The sequence below is a fragment of the Ptychodera flava genome (genome assembly GCF_041260155.1).
Source record: "Ptychodera flava strain L36383 chromosome 23 unlocalized genomic scaffold, AS_Pfla_20210202 Scaffold_23__1_contigs__length_28996876_pilon, whole genome shotgun sequence".
Lineage (NCBI taxonomy): Eukaryota > Metazoa > Hemichordata > Enteropneusta > Ptychoderidae > Ptychodera > Ptychodera flava.
In genome coordinates this window covers 17,109,148-17,126,456 of record NW_027248277.1, presented here as the reverse complement: position 1 = coordinate 17,126,456, position 17,309 = coordinate 17,109,148, and the positions used below count along the sequence as shown (strand labels likewise).

At 38.6% G+C, this 17,309-nt stretch overlaps 1 protein-coding gene across 1 annotated transcript in view; it reads right to left on the bottom strand.

Annotated features, from left to right (window-relative positions):
• Positions 1-391: 391 nt before the first annotated feature.
• LOC139123782 (uncharacterized) overlaps positions 392-17,309 on the bottom strand; it is a 31,916-nt gene continuing 14,998 nt past the window's right edge. Inside the window, exons 9-14 of the mRNA XM_070689935.1 lie at positions 15,879-15,938; positions 13,259-13,386; positions 12,156-12,371; positions 5,628-7,647; positions 5,127-5,203; positions 392-4,502 (exon numbers count right to left, since the gene is read on the bottom strand). Coding sequence (XP_070546036.1) covers positions 4,367-4,502; positions 5,127-5,203; positions 5,628-7,647; positions 12,156-12,371; positions 13,259-13,386; positions 15,879-15,938 — 2,637 coding nt within the window. The 3' untranslated portion in view covers positions 392-4,366. The remainder of the gene's footprint in view (positions 4,503-5,126; positions 5,204-5,627; positions 7,648-12,155; positions 12,372-13,258; positions 13,387-15,878; positions 15,939-17,309) is intronic.

Below are 17,309 nucleotides of genomic sequence, written 5' to 3'. Positions count from 1 at the left end.
ATCTCTGAGATATCTGTGTGAACGGACGCACGCACGCACTCGACTACGCACGCACATGACCAAACCTATAAGTCCCCCCGGACGGTGTCCGTGGGGACTAACAAATCATGATTATCTTAGGCGGTTCTGTTTTATAAGATCAGCAGAAACACCCCCTAAGAAAATTACATTTTTTCAAAATGGAGACTGGTCACTGTGTTCTTCATGAATGCATAAAATCTTTCCAAACAGGAGAGAGAAATATTAAATGCTTCCTTCAAATGCTGTGAAGATGTTATTTTTGATTTCAACTTCATCAGTGTGCTGTGGTATTGGCTTTTTTGTTTGACCACCAAGTTCAGAAGAGATTGTGGTCACCTGACAAAATAACAAATGAGCAACACTGTATGTATATCAAGGAAATAAAGTTATATTTATTTCAAAGATGCATCTTAATCTCTGCATTTTTCTGTCTTTCTTTCCATAAGAAGGTAAATGATGATATGAGAGATGCTAGTCCAGCCTAGCTGTTAAAACATACAATATACATGATGAAACATTAATAAAAATCTTGAAAAAACTATTCCTACGATAATATGATGCTGTATTTTTCTAAATACTGACTGGACCTTTAAATGCTACATAAAAACTGCACAAAGTATACTTAAATTATTTCACTTGTATAAAATTGAATTTATATTTCTGATCATAAAAAGTCCGACATGATTGGTTTATGCAGTACTTCAAACAAAAGGCTGGCTCTGCTCTGGACCAATCAGAAGCAGCCTTGTTTTACTGCGAACACAATTGTCAGTGGGTTATAATACACAAAAATAATTTGGCAGTTGACAAATATAATCAAAATGCTTGCTGTCACAAATATCTGCAGGGAAAGGATATTAAATAAATAGATTTTTACATATTGTTTGTTGTTTTACATATATTACAACAAAACATTTAAACGTACGCAAAATTTCTCCCTGGTCATCCTTCACATGTCTGAATAATTTTTGTATTTTTTAGAGTCTGGGAAAATATCACAATACTTTGTAAAATATATATTTATACATGTCTCCTCTTTATCGGATATGGAAAACTATTGCCGGTGAGTGGGTGCTTTTCCCGGAACAAAAATGTCGAATCATATCATTACGGATAGGATGTAACAATAACTTTTTATCATTCCTATTTTTAGTATCAGGACAATTACCCCTGGACATTACTGCCTAAATATTTCACACAAGTTGGTCTGGTTTGGGGATAGTGTGAGTGTAATTGTCCAGGGGTGTCTGACCTAGAACTTCATCAGCTTGTCCAGTCTACCATTTGGTATTGGGACAGTCACCCCCTGGAAATTTATGCCTACTGGTTGAGCATAGGGTTTTTGGGCAAGTGTCCAGGGGGTAACTGTCCTAGAACTCAATTGCCTTCTCCTAATCTCTGACATGGTATGAGGACAGTCACCCCCTGGATATTTACTCCTCACCGGTTGGGTAGGGTGTATTGGATTAATAAAGATTGGTATCTGTCACAGAACCATATTTTCCTGGTAAGCACACATTTGCTTTAGTTTTTACTTTCATAGCGACAAAAATTGTTTTCTTGAGATCAGAGGGTTGTCATTTAAATGTAATGCATGCTTTGAATGCAACATAACAAAATTTGCTCATCAAACTGAGGATATATAATGCTGAAATGGGATTACATTGGACTGCGGTGGGGTTGGTTTTCGTGACCTTTGTGATACCTCTGGGTAGCCTGAGAGATAATTACGACCCCCTAGGTTTGGTATTTTTCATCTGGTAACATTTGCAAAAGGCAGTCTTGGCAACATGTACCGGTATGCATTAATTGGTAATCGGAGAGTTCGTTTTCTTTTTGGCAGTAGTGATGAAATCCGACTGTGAAGTACCATATTACGTAATGGTTGTTGCTGCATGCTGTACACCAGTTCTGCTTGCTTTGCAGAACAAATGATTATACCAAAGTTGAGTAAAAATCAGCCTACGACGATGGAAACTGTTCACAGACTACAACATCAGTTTTGTTTAGCATAGAAACTCAAAAACTGACAAGAGCTGAGCTAAAACAAGTCATCGTTGATGACACAGTCCCCGCTTGTCCATTTTGTTATAATCTTTGGTGTCTAGGTAGCTGTAGTCAAGGTAGCTGTGGAATGACATTGATGCAACGGGTGCATCAGGCCTGTGACTGCATAATAAAGTAATCTGAGGAACGTTCAATAAATGACTCATCTCTGCCGGTATGACCACTCAAGGAACTTTTGATTACATCACACATAACGATGCCTTACTGCCTCCAGTGTCGTGATTGGCACATACTATACACATAGTTTGGTGGAATTTTCGAAATGTATGGGATCGGGTATGTTGTTGTAATCAGCCATTTCGGATCATATAATGAAACAATTTAATGTGTACAAGAATGTAGCCATAGTACTTTATCTTTGTATCACGTTTGAACAAAATCAGTCCATCGAGGGACAGTGACCTATGTTTATGTTTCAAAGACATAAAAAAATCACACCAAAATTTAAATCAAATGGCTGTTTATTGACCATATGGATCATAGCACAAAATTAGTAGACATGCATATGTATGCCATAGCACTTTATCTTTGTACCAAGTCTCAACAACATTGGGTAAAGAATATTTGCATATGATTAAGCCTCAAAGACATGAAAAATCCAAAAATGACCATCTGACAGCGATATTGGAAAAAAATGACAATCTGGCAGCCATATTGGAACATGTCACGAAGTAAATTGACATGTGCAATCTTTGTGCCAAGTTTGGACAAAATGGGTGTAATGACCTTTGAATTATGATTCAAAGACATGCAAAATTCCAACAAAATGGCAGTTCTGCAGCATATTGGATCCTATCCCAAGCTTAATTGATACATGCATATGTATGCCATAGTGCTCTGCCTTTGTGCCAAGTTTGAACCAAATCGGTTCAAGGATGTTTGAGTTATGGTTCAAAGACATGAAAAAATCGCAAAAAAATGGCCGCCTGTTGGCCATATTGGATCATATCACGAAATAAATTGGTGTTCATATGAAGGGCATAATATTTTGCTTTTGTGCCAAATTTGAACAGAATCGGTTCAAGGATGTCTGAGTTATGGTTCAAAGACACGAAAAATCGCAAACAAAATGGCCGCCTCGTGGCCATATTGGATTGTATCACAAAATAATTTGACATGCATATGTAGGCCATAGTGTTATACCTTTGTGGCAAGTTTGAACAGAATCTGTTCAAGGATGTCTGAGTTATGGTCCAAAGACATGAAAAATCGCAACAAAATGGCCGCCACGCGCCCATATTGAAACATATCGCGAAATAATTTGACATGGATATGAAAGCCATAGTGTTATGCCTTTGTGCCAAGTTTGAACAGAATGTGCTCAAGGATGTCTGAGTTATGGTCCAAAGACATGAAAAATCGCAACAAAATGGCCGCATTGAAACATATCGCGAATTAATTTGACATGGATATGAAAGCCATAATGTTATGCCTTTGTGCCCAGTTTGAGCAGAATGTGCTCAAGGATGTCTGAGTTATGGTCCAAAGACATGAAAAATCGCAATAAAATGGCCGCCTCGCGCCCATATTGGATCGTATCACAAAATAAATCGACGTGCATCTGTAGGTCATAGTGCTATGCCTTTGTGCCAAGTTTGAACAAAATCAGTTAAGCAGTGTCTGAGAAACTGTTGATGACGGACGGACGGACGGACGGACGGACGGACGGACACACGGACGGGACCCAATCTATAAGTCCCCGCCGGACTTCGTCCGCGGGGACTAAAAAAGTAACACTGGTTTCTGAATCAGCCGGACTGCCCATGCCGCAATATACCGTAGTTGTAAAATACAGAAAAGGTGCTGTTAATGAAAGGTCAAAACGAAAATGTTCTATAAACTTCTATAGAATTCTATAGCAAATGGTGCCAAAACTCTATAAACTTCTATAGATATCCTATAGAATATCTATAGAATTCTATAATCTTTTTTCATTAAAGGAGAGAAAAGTGACTTGCTCCTGATGTGAAATGAGACAGCCCTTGAAATGAAAACTTAGTGTCCTTCACTGTCTGCTATGACCAATACCAGTACTACAAGATTGAAAGGTATATAGAATATCGGTTTGAAGTAAATATTCCTGTCCTGGCTCTGTAGTGGTGGCAGAACTTATAGAAGTGGTTCCATATTCTACTCAAATCCGCAGGTATATATTTTCTTCTTTCCTTTGATATGGCTAGTAAAATGTGACGTGCAGAGTCAGTGTAGATAGACAACTGACTTCTGAATGTTTTTCAGCAGGCACCATGGAAACTGTTGGTGTACAAAGGTGTGAATCTCAGAGGAAGTAGATGTGTTTGTTTCCTTTTTCTCTGGAATTCGAAGAAGATTTTTTGGAATGGGAAGATTTTCTCAGTGCATTCCTTGGTCTTGGTACTGGCTCTGAGCCGTCATCCTCATCCGAGCTTTCGTACCTGTCAATCAAAATTATTTGATAATTCAATATTAGCATAATTTATGCTATGCATTACATTTTGCCCTTACATGTGAACAGAATTGCAAAATATCTGACTGTGAAATCTAGTCTTAAATTTGGACAACCAAACAGAAATACTGCTATTCATGGAAAAACACTCCCCCACCATGGGTATACCAATGATATATTGTAGTACAGTAAATATTACAGCAACAAAAGTTACAAAAGCTGCTGTCACAAACTACAATGGGTAAATTTGGAACTATTGTAATTTCTTTAGATTGTTAAATTTTAGTATCTTCTTTGTTCAGACACAAATTCAGGACTAGGAAACAGATTGAAGTCAGGCCTCCCACATTCGATGGAGTTTAAATAAAAACTGATTGTGTTAATAATAGAATTGCATTGCCATGGAACCTACAGGCTGTGCTTGGCGTGTAATTCTCACAGGCAAAGTTGTAAGAGCTAAATCTGACCAGCACAGCTCTGTGATTTGACTGGTCAATACTTATGACAAAGCTGGCCTTTCAAAATAATTTGCTGAATGAGTAAAATCTTCTTGTATCAGTGGGAACACTGTTGAGTCAACTTCAATTGAGCAGACTTCGATATGATTACCTACCATGCTTTGCCTGCATCTTCTTCATTTGGCATTGAAGATGAGAAAAACCCATCAAAGTCCGTTGGTGGCAGGTCACTCTGAAAACAGGAACAAAATTTCAAAACTTTTAAATTTTCAAGTTTTTAAATTAAAGAGATAAAGTGTTAGCCTTGCAAGCACATATTGTGTTATTGTCAACTAGTTCTGGCTGAAATTCAGTTGTACACTATAAACCTTGTCATTACTGATATGATCACCATTGACAAGATAATGTATTTGAAGCCTCATTTAGTACACAGACTGAAAATAAAAGCCCGAGTTAAACATGCAGCATAACTTTATTTGATACTTTCTGAGCACAGAATGTAGGTGATACGGCTGGGAAGGAGGTATACAGCGCTATATCGATGGAATAGGTGTTGAAAATATTCAATAAAAAGTTTTGACAAAGGTATGATGAAATTATATACGTTAAGAAATATATTGAAGGCCAAAGCTGTGAAAATTACATAAATTACTCACTAGGTCAAAGGGTAACTTGTCTCCACCATTTATCGTTGCTATTGGCAATGCACTCCCGTTAACGATACTTTGGAGTTCTGTCCTGTTATGTTCAGTATTACCATTGCTGTCAGGCTGCCTCTTATCCGTGCTGTTTCCATATTTTGATTCCGTGGAATTCCTCTCCTCACTTTCCTTCCTGATTATCCTTATTCCAGAGGGAGTGGAGATTGGCTTGGAAACTGATGGAGTCCTGCTTTCAATTTTGATTCCTGGAACAGCATTGCTTCCAGATGCTTTAACTTCCACGTTTTGCACATTTCCGGCATTACCTTTCCTCAGATTTTTGACAACTTCTTTCCCTCCTGCGGAAATATTATTTCCAGCGTTCTGATCTTTGTCTGGAATCTTCGGAGGGGATTTCTGCAATTGCACTTCACGTTCTGTCTTCCCGTGCTTTGTCCTCTTTTCATATTCCACATCAACTTTTCCTTGTTTGGGATTCCCGGATATTTCCCCTGTAACTTGTTTTGGAGACATGTGGCTCTGCACCAAAGACTTTCCGGATAAATCCTCAACACTCTGTTTTTCAGGAGCTTTGCCTTGTGCTGGCATTTCATAAATTGGTGCTAACATTTCCTTAACTGAGTTTTCATCACTGCTATTCCGTGCTCCATTTCCCTTTAATCCGGCAAACTTAATCCGCCAATCCTTGTTGCTTTTCCTCTTCAACTTGACTTTGCTCTTCTCATTATTTTCCACGGAATTCTCATCCACACTGGCAGCTAAGTTTTCCGGCAAATTAACCATGTCCTTCCCCATCCATACACTAACACCTTTACTTGCGTCAATGATGGTTGGGGCAGCAGTGGCAACAGCGGCCGTTTTTGTTGGTTGCACTTTACGCATACATTCGTCCATTCGTCTGATCATGTCCAGCTGGGGAGCTGGAATGTGCTTTGCAAATATCATCTTCAAGTTCTCTGTACTGCTACCAATTTTCTCAATGATTGGTTCCGGTCGTCCTCGTTTATTGCTCATCAGGATCCACTGGGGAATGCTTTCCGGAATAGGCTTTCCATCGCTACCAACGCTATCGTACAGACCTTCCGAATGGCTGCTTCCTGTGGAACCTCGCTGTCCAGACTTTCTACTTCCAGAATCAAATGATTCCAAAGAACTTGAGCTGAGAGTTGGAGATGAAGTCTTCCTTGAATCAAAAATATCCTTCTTGTTAACAGGAGACTGTGACTGGCTATGATTTGGTAATCTGCCTTGTGATTGGTTCGCTGGTGTCACATGTTCAATCAATTCTCTCTGATTGGCTGATTTTTCAGCCCTAAGGAAAACATAGTCGGCTGCTTCATCAGCCAGTCTATCTGGGTGATTCCCTGGGAAAATGCCATCAATGTCATATTCCTCAAACACGGAGTCATTATCCGCAGATGACAGAGCTGGTGAGTTCCTTTCCTGGTCTTGTTGTCGTGATGGGATATTCTGAATGCCTGTGTTTGCTTCCATGGAATAGTTTTGAACATTTGCCCTTTCCTGAGTATTTTCCTGAACTTCAATGCACGGAATATCAACATCTAGATCCTTATGTGTCTTGGCAGTGGACTGATTATCCATGGAAAATCCAGAACTTCCGACAGGATTTGGAATAATGTCTTGTTTTCCGGGATCATTCTTGCGTTGCTCCGGAATTGCATCTTTCCTGAATTGCGAATGTTTTGTTATTTTGACAGGCTCTGTGAAGTAACTCTCCAGTTTGTGTCCATCAGAATGGCGCCGGTGATTGGACGTGTCACTCTTGGGCGTAAACAGCGAGTTGTAGCTGGCGTAGCGTGGCAGCGTCCCTGTCGGACTCTGCAAACTGCTGACAGAAGTGCGTGGCGATACCACCGGCGAAAGTGACGTAGGTGAACTCAGGGATGACCTGCTACTCAAGGAGTCATGTGACGTGGCTAAGACTTCTCTGTCATGGACAGTTTTGGCGTTGTGGTACATCATAAGTCGATGACTGACTTCGCGCAGACGGGCTCTGTAAAGAAATTGTGACATTCAAATTAATACCGGCCTTGAAAAGAAATGCCACATTTGAATTGATACAGTCTCTGAAAAGAATTGCGACATTCGAACGGATGCTTCAGATAAAAGAATCTGTTCATACGACAACTATTAAGATTGTGAATCTCATTTCGAATTATGATTCTGTTTCAGATAGAAGGACGCAACAAAGAAATAACAATTTCATTCCAAATATGAATCTGTTTCAGAATAGGACTGTATGAATACCGGTAAGCACATCTATCCCAGAACATGAATCTGTTTTGGAGATTGCCTCTGAGAATGTCAGTGTTTCAGAGGGGGAATTTATCAATAAAAATCTCGCTACATTTATTGATATCATTCATAGTAAAAACCTATCAAGGAGAATGTCTTTGAATATTAACCTGTTCCATAGAGTGAAAAAATCAGTGATAATTTGTTCATGAATATGAATATGTATCTATTTCAGGGCAGGTAGTCAATGATAAAATCCATTGCCACACAAGAATCTGTTTCTGAATTGGAAATATGTCTATGACAATTAAGGTAGCGACTCAGTTTCATTGTCACTTATTTTCAATCCTCATTTTCACAAAGAAGACGTGGTCACACACCCGACATGTGGTACTTTTTTTATCTGCTCGGTCACCGAAGAGTTCAGAAAATTTGTTAGTTTTTCAAAAACAGTGCGCATACGGCTGTTTTACTCAAAAACACGTGTTTTTTAGTTTTTTTACTCAAAAAAGTGTAAGTACAAATCTCCAATCGGCCTTGGTGATCTGTTTACGGCAATCGACGGCTGGGTATACTGGGCAAAAAACCGTGTCCCGGATTTTTGAAATTCGCTTTTGTTTTTGCACAATGCACCTTCAAAGTGTCAACTTGACGTTTTTTGCATAAATTATCGGCCTTTGTTCACGTTTGTCAGGATATCTTCACTTCCAGGCCCTTTATCGGAAATCTGAGACACGTTCTTTCAGATATATTCATTCACTGTCCACAGGTGAAAAATCAGGCTAGTCTGTCCAGGCGCCGCCGACTTATACTTATTTGAATAATGTACGCACTGCCAAAAACGGAACTGAGAAAATCGACGATTTGTGTAAACGACCTATGCGTCACACATTGTGACCAAGAAGTCCGACTCGCGCACTATTTTCTGCGAATTTTCTTATACCAGCATTAAGTTGAAATATTTAGAGTCAGTTTTGGGAATTTTGAATATGTTTAGGATTGCAGATCGTGTGAAAATAGAAAGAAATTATACACTAAACTGGCAAATGCTTAGTGCCAGCAGTGGGTGGTATTTACAAAACAAACACAGAGGGGTACTTAGCGATTTAAATCCATTTTTGGAACGTTTAACTAGCATATTAACTGTATACTGTTAACTCAACGGTTACAATCTGGTTACCGGTGCTCACAGTCAAGACGAAGACGTCGAAACTTGTGTAAAAAAGTCTATCAGATCGAGACCTGTGTGCTGTCGTCGCGCGATCGCGTCGGGCATTCACTTGTTCTTGACTCAAGTTGTCTACTTCCTGTCTCGCGATCGGCAATTTATGCATGTTCTCTGTGAAAAATGATTGTCAAGTTCATGTTAGCGCCGACACTGTGCGAACGGGACGTCACTTGCTAGTTTTCCTACCTCAAGATGAGACGAACACATGTAACTCTTGACAACATAAAATGTCTGTCGTATTTTCTTAGCTTTTGCACCGCACTGCAACTTGTCGCCCTTCGTTACGACGGGAGAGATTGACTCGTGTTATTTTTCAAACTTTATTTATATGTGTTCTTGTACCGATTTTATCAAACTAATAATAATCACGCCGTAGCGTAGAACAGTGCAGGCTGTCATCGACAGCGTGTTCCGAGAGACAGAGTATCGACTAGTCTACACAGCTAGTGGAGTCACTCGACTTGCGCAATACCAGCGCACACATTATTATTTCGGAGATTTTTACTTTTAGTCAAACTTTTGATGACTGACCTCATATAGCAAAAATTGCTAGTTTCAGCACTTCTAGAAGTTGAGCTGGGTTTGTTTTACGTTCAGTGTTGAGGTCCAGCTAGCAGCTGTGGAGTCTGCGGGTAATTGATAAGTTTAGACAACACCGTCGCACACAATAATCATTTGTGAACCCTCGCAATTCACGTTTGACGTAATTTAATTTTGGGTTATATTTAAAGTTCCATTAGCTGTATCTTCTTGCGATTTTTCCGTTAGTTTTGATTGAAATGATCACTGGCTCATGTTGAATAGCCTGTCAAATAACAGAGAATCGCATATTATTCGGAAACATTACGTGCCCTACAACTAAATAACATGTGATTTTACGACGAAAATTTCAATTTTTGTCCGGACAGAAATACAAACTCTGTTGACACGCGGATTGCAACGTAGGCATTTTCTGCACCTGCGAGAGCCATTTACAGCAATTTCAAAATAAATATTCATTACTTATGCCCGGCACTTACGTCGTAGTCCATTGTCCGAGCACGTTGCGTAGCCAGATGTCTGGCAATCCACGACGCAATGTTGTTTTGATCCTGCAATAAACGTGAACTTGTACATCTGGCGTGATCATGGCGTCACCATATCTGCGTTCTCCTCAGCACGCTGAGCATACCAGACGTCAACAAACGAGCTCGGAAGGGCAACACGTTTGAACAAAAATTAGCAGTTTTATGTGGCTATAACATCACTAATCATGTTTGTTTCTTCGTAAAACAACATTTTGCAACAAATATGAGCCTCCAACATGGAATTTTCCGAGGTAAAAAATGGTCAAAAGTTACAAATAATGGCCCTTTAAAGAAAGAAAAGGCATGAAATAAAAAAATATTTCCATTTCGTTTCGAAAAATTAGCAGATCGGTGAACTTGCTCTTGTGAATCTACATTATGTGTGTATGAACTCCTGCACTGGCTTGGAAACTCCTTGACATAAATGTCACTTGTTGTCGGGTACGGTGTTGTGCAAGGTTTCTCAGCAGACACGAAAAGACTGCACGATAGAAAACTCGAGTTTAAAAATATAAAAGAACACGATACTAACACCAGCATGTACAGCAAGAGTGATAAAATTATCGCAACTAACAGAAGTTTCATCTCGCTCAGGCTAATTTTTGGACTCGGGTATGCAATCAGCATAGCCTAATATGTTCGAAAAGCAGCGTGTCAAATACTTTCATAGTTGTCTCCGTTATCGTCTGCGTCCTCGGCCAAATCTGACTCTTCACTGCATTCTTGATCGTTATTGCAGGGAGTATGAGCCAAAGTCGGACTGTTTTACATTTAAATCGACCTTTGCGCACGTTGCCGTCTTTTTCAGGTCCGCTTTTGTGGACCTCGCTTGCTTTTTCGACGGTACGGAGCGCGAGCGCCGGCTTTGGTCTGCTCGACGTGTTTGCCGTACCGATACATGCGGAGTTCAAAACGCTGAGCCTAACGTTGAAGCTAGCGCATGCGCACTATACCGCAAAGCCTATACATAATCTCTGCGTGTTTATCAAAGATATCGTGGTCGGTAATCCGCGACCGTTAAGACAAAAGGGAAATAATGGCACGCGGTGTAGCTGATAGTTTTCCATTTTAGTAATATTTCAGGAATTTCCCGGTACGATGTGACCCAACACCTTTCCCCAAAAGAAAGACCACGTGTCAGTGGTTCGAAATTTGAAATAAAAAAAAAATTGCTAAAATTGACCTTTGAACCTGAGTCGCATCGTTAACTTGATCTATATCAATATTAAATGCGCATAACAATATTAAACTTTTTTACAGCAAATATTTATTTGTTTCAGAGTAGATATCGATCAACCTGAATCTTGCAATTTTAGAATTATAATCCGAATCTGAATCTGAAAGGGGAATCTTTTGACTGAACACACTTGATTATCTTCTTTATATTGTACACATGTCTGATGAAATAGTTTGATATCTAAATTTTTTTAAGACAAAAATGTGCATATTAAAGGCTCATGATAAGTCTATGAGAGGATAGGAAATGATGTTGAAAAACAGTGAGACTTTCGAATTGCATGGGTGGAAATTTGCAGCCGATGCATATGGGGTATTAGATGGATAAAGTTTAAATCAGTGATTTAATATATGACAAGAACTCACGTTCCACCACTGTATAAGTTCTGGCCATCTTGTACTGCATCATTGATATTTAAAAGGAACAACATGTTTTTTAAATTCATAAAGTACATGAATTTTTTCTATTTTTTTGATCTTTTCTAAACATGTTTGCGATAAAATAATTGAAATTTTGGACTTTGTGGATTCTTCACTGGCACCGTTACTTGAATGACTGTTTGACTCAACAGACGATAAGTTGAGCCTGTCTGGTTCTTGTCCAGCAGGGTAGACTGGAAGAACTGTATGAGGGCACTATACCCTTGTAGGAACACCTTGTATGACAAATCTTCCAGTCTGTAACTATAGTTGTATGATATAGGTTATATGATCTCATGACCTTTCAACCCTCACCTCATAACACTCAGCGGTTCCAAGCCAAAGTTGTCATCAATTGATGTCATTTGTTTTGCACTTTCATTGATCAAAATATCCAATTTCTGGTTTGATTTCTTCTCCTGCAGATTTATCGCCTCCTCTTTCTCCTTCAATTGCTTCTCCTGTTCCGTCAGATCAACACAACGTCTTCTCAACGCCTCCGCTTTCTCTTTGGAAGCTGCGATTTCCGCACTGGAGATAAAATGGATGAACAAACATGAAAATCAGTGTCACAAGAGACTTGTTGCAATCTTATTATTTCTATTGATGTAGTAGAATAAACGATGCATACATTCCTTCACCTACTAAACAACCATTAATTAATCAATCAATGAATTAATCAATCATTCAATCAACCAATCCATCAATTAATTAATTAATTGACAAATTTTTTATTTGGTTATTTTTCACCGGTACACTTTTTACCTTTTTGTATACAACCTGAAACCATTTTCTGACCCTCTTTGTGAGTGATGTGGTAATAAAATTCTATAACCATGAAATTTTGAATGTAAAATCCACACAAAACTTAGATTCAGAGAAGATGAACTGAAGATGCTGAGTCATCAAAGTCATGCACAACATTGATGTTGAAGTCCACTAGGTAGGTGATGTGAATGCATGTATGTTTTTGTGCCCTGAACCACAACTAAGAAACGCATTTTTAAAACCCTGGGACTCTCATTGAAGAACTTAATTGTGTCAGACACGAGCTGAACAGAAACTCAAAACTCTTTCCTCCTTAGCTCATTGGGTGTTTCAGATTCTGTTATTCTTACAGAGGTATTTGAAAGAATAGCACAAACCATGGAAGTAAGTACATCTGGAATATTGCGCTGTAAAAGTCCAATACGGAGAGGTTATTATCCAGATATGTTTGACATTCTCATCGCTATTTTTTGGCCAATCTCTCCTGTTTTTGGTTAAGTTGTACTTCAACACAAAGATATGTTTTACACGTTTAACCTGTTCATCCCTAACATCTTGTGAACAGGTCCGCAATCACCATTGACAACAATGGGTTTGGGTCAAACCATGGTGGTAAAAGGGTAAATAGAGACAAAAATCATGACACTTACCCAAGTTTTTCTTCACTTCCAGAGTTTTCCAGACTACTGGATCGAGATCTGTGTGTCGTCTTCTTCTGATACAAGTCATCCAGCTGTTTGACAAGCTTTCCGGTCAAATCAACATATTCCAGTTGTAACTATAGTGACAAATAGCAACAGAATTAGAGAACAGACAGACAGACATACATATATACATAAACTGATGATGATCACACTGGTCCTCTGGTGTGCCTCAAGCACAGGGGGCCAAAAATGATCTTTGCACACTGTTACTTTATACTTGCACAATGATCTGAAAATCATGAAACATTTATGAAATTTATGAATGAAAAAATCAAAATTATAATTTGAAAATGACAATTCACTATATTGATGTTTGCTTTTTTCGCGGTGATCTATTTATTTACTGCTTGGTAACACAAATTTACATAATTTGATTTTTGTGGACTGATTCATCTGCAAATATCAATCCATTGAATAATTGAAACTTTTACGGAAGGTTTTTTATCAAGATAATTATTGGTAAATCGAAAAGTTCAAGATGCAAAGCACTAAACTAATGATATATTTGAACAAATTTATGATGAGAACTTTACATGGACATTCACAAGACTAAAATAATACACAAATTATCTGATTACTCTAAGGGATAACTTAGTGAATTTGCATATGGGTCAAAGTTCAAAGCTCACACTATGTTGTGTCTTCCCCTATTTTCTTAGAAAAATTTGGAGGTATATTCAAGATTTGCATTAGACATTTATAATCAAGCCTTGACTTTACCACGACAAGGATGTTGCCATGGGGATAGGCAAAACACTTGAACTTTGATCATGACCTGCAGTGATCATTTGCATGCTCTGTGACTGGTGCTGTGTAATAAAGTCATGATCCCTAAACTACGAGTTGATTGGTGTCTTGAGTATACACATATTTTAAAGTGTTGCTTGGCCCTTTCACCCCCATTATCACGTATACAGTCCGGGTCATCTCCAAAATTGGCGACTCATTATGATAATGTATTCCGGCATTCAGCCAATCATCGACCAGATTACATCATTAATAAAGTACAGGTCACGCTGGGTCACAAATTACCCACCAAGTGTGATCGGCAGTTTTGGGCCGCTTATTAAGCCCCTGTCTTGTGAATTTCGACGAATTTCGACAGTCAACATAATCCACGTGTTCTGCAGAAGGTCATGTCCAACAAGGAGTCCGATTAGTGAACAAATATTCGAAATATTGACGATTCATTTCTACCCCCAGTTTATCGATTTCGCTCAAGTACCGAGAATCATTTTGTGGATGTTCGTCATCTCTATTAGAAATACTGTTATAAAGGTTATTTGTGTAGGTACGCGTAGAACATTTTGCAAGAAAGAAGAGCAATGTCAGAGCTTTAAAACGATACCTGTTTTGTAGTTGTCAAACGCAGACTAAAAATGGTACGCGATTTTGAAAATGTGTTGACAGAGTGGCCACACAACTGTTCCCCATACGGTAGGATTTGTATCGCTGCCATCTCCGATACAAATGGGGTATTCTGAACGATCTGTGTAGGTACACGATTTATATTTCGCAGGACTTCAAGCCAGAGTCTAAAAATCATAGCGATGTATGGGGTTTGGTTGTCTTAGCCAGAATAAAACTGGTACGCGATTTTGAAATTGTGTTTTGACAGAGTGGCCACACAACTGTTCGACATTATGACAGAATACGGCGCGGGAGTTCGACACAGTATGGCGTATGTAACGAAGGACGCATGTGGAGGTTGCCAGGAAATACAATTTTTACTGATGGCGCGCTGGCCGCTGATTGGCTAATGAGAGGGGGAAAATATTATGGTATAGCATCTCCAATTTTGGAGCTGACCCGGACTGCTAAGTACAGAGGTCCACAGTTAATGTTAAAAACTGTGGAGCCGTACCAAAACAGTTAGATGTGAAGAGGCTAATTAATAATTATTTGAGATGTCTGTCTGTTCTGTCTCAAAGTTGTGAAATACCCCTGTCATCCCCATTCCCTAGTACTTAAGTCTACCCATACCCATGAAAACAAATGGGTTGAACCATGCTGTGCTGGTGAAAGGGTTGCAGGGTCACAATGAATGAGCAGACAACAGAATGTCAAAAAAAAGATAAAAATCCGATAAATTATGGAAGTAGACCCAAGGAGCTTAAATATATGGCTGAAAAATGTATCATCATGAAAGACTTCTTTCGATGAAAATTAAGGTTGTGCAATGATCTTATAACCTGTTCATCCCCATCTTCCTGTGTACAGGTCCCTACTCGATATTGATAACAATGAGTTTGGCACAAACCATTGTGGTGAATAGGTTGCCTTTTTCTTTGGGACGGGTAGCAAAAGAAGTGGAACAGATCATTGTACTGTTCTACATTTATTTTGTCTCCGTCAGTTATAGACGTATACCGGTATCTACAAACCTTTTAACCTTAAAATTTTGATTCAACCCTGTTTCATACAGTATGGTTGATTCTAAATGCAGGGGATGGGGGTGACAGGGAGTTACAAGTGTTCCAGTGGAGGGGCAACACAGAACATTTGTGACAGAACATTTCAAATTTTCATGCATTTTTGTTTAATGAGTGTAAACCAAGTGAGTAACCTGTTTGATGGTGATAGCGGCATTGTTCTTTCTAATTAGCGACTCGTTAAAAGCCAAGGACTGAAAGAAAGAGAGAAAGAGAAAAAGAAAAGATGGGAAAGAAAGATGCAGAGGAAAGCTGTAAGTCTGTTGCTAGGAGACAGCACCTGGAGTCTATTAAAAAAACAAAATAGCTGTGAAGTTCATCACTACTGCAATGTTCCCAACACTTTCTTGTATCTGGTGTTTTCATTTCTGAATTTATACTAATTTTTTGATAATTTGTCCATGTTTGATATTTTTAATATGATTAATAAAAATCAAAGACTTCTGTTGTACATTTTTTATTTGTTCGAAAGTCAAATCGTAAATGTGATATTTTGATTTCTGCATCAAAATGTGTGATAATGGCAACAAAAAGTGACTTTTTTGCAGCTTTTTATTTGGTTACAAAATTTGCAAAAAGCTTTTTTGGAAACTTTTGTGATACACGCAAGCTGTATCTCGGTGGTAGTAATTTTCCTCAACATCTAATAGGATGAACCAAACGGTCTTTAGAGAGTTCTGAAATGCAGACATCTGTGAGACAAACAGCAATTTTGTGATGTAGTGTTCAGGAGGAGACGTTTACAAGTTTCTGGGAGAAAGCTTAGAGCAAGATGTTACAGACCACCATTTATTAATAAAGATATGTAGCAATTGAGATACTTGTACTGTAATGGCACTTTGTATAGTTATGTAAATTCAGCAACAAACAATGTTTTATGTTAACCTTACAAAACTAAACAACAGATAAAAATTCATTACACATATACAGGTACAGTTAGACCGAATACAAACAAATCTTTGCAAACAACAATTCCTTACGGCACTGCACATAAAAACTACTGAAAATATCACACATACATTACAGAGATATACACAGAGCATGAGTACTATGCTAATAAAAAACAAGAAGTTATAGTCATTGAAATGTAACAAAATGTTGTTGGATACAAAAAAGGCAAACCTTTTGTGACCACTTAAGACCTTAGCAAGACAAATGTCCATCAACCTAATTTATACGTCAAATAAATACCAGAGCCTTGGCTCACAAAAACCTGACAATTCAATGACAAGCAGTTTTCTTCATGTACTTTCCCAGCTTTGCCATGCAATCATATATTAACTTTCTGAAGTAAAGTCTGTGAAAGTACAGCCTAAATTTGTTGAAAGCTGCCAGGGGTATTTTATCTATACATGATGTACCCTGAAACACTGAACAGAACAACCCCTTCTCAACCGAAACTTATAACACAGTATGTAGTTTCATCGGGCAATGCTTATTACAGCCAAAACACAATGGACTTTCCCCCTGGGCTCTTTTCACCCCTGTTTCCCTGTACTTAGATCAACCCATCTTACTGAAATCATTGGGTTGTGAAAGGGTTATTAGCCATATCATTATATATT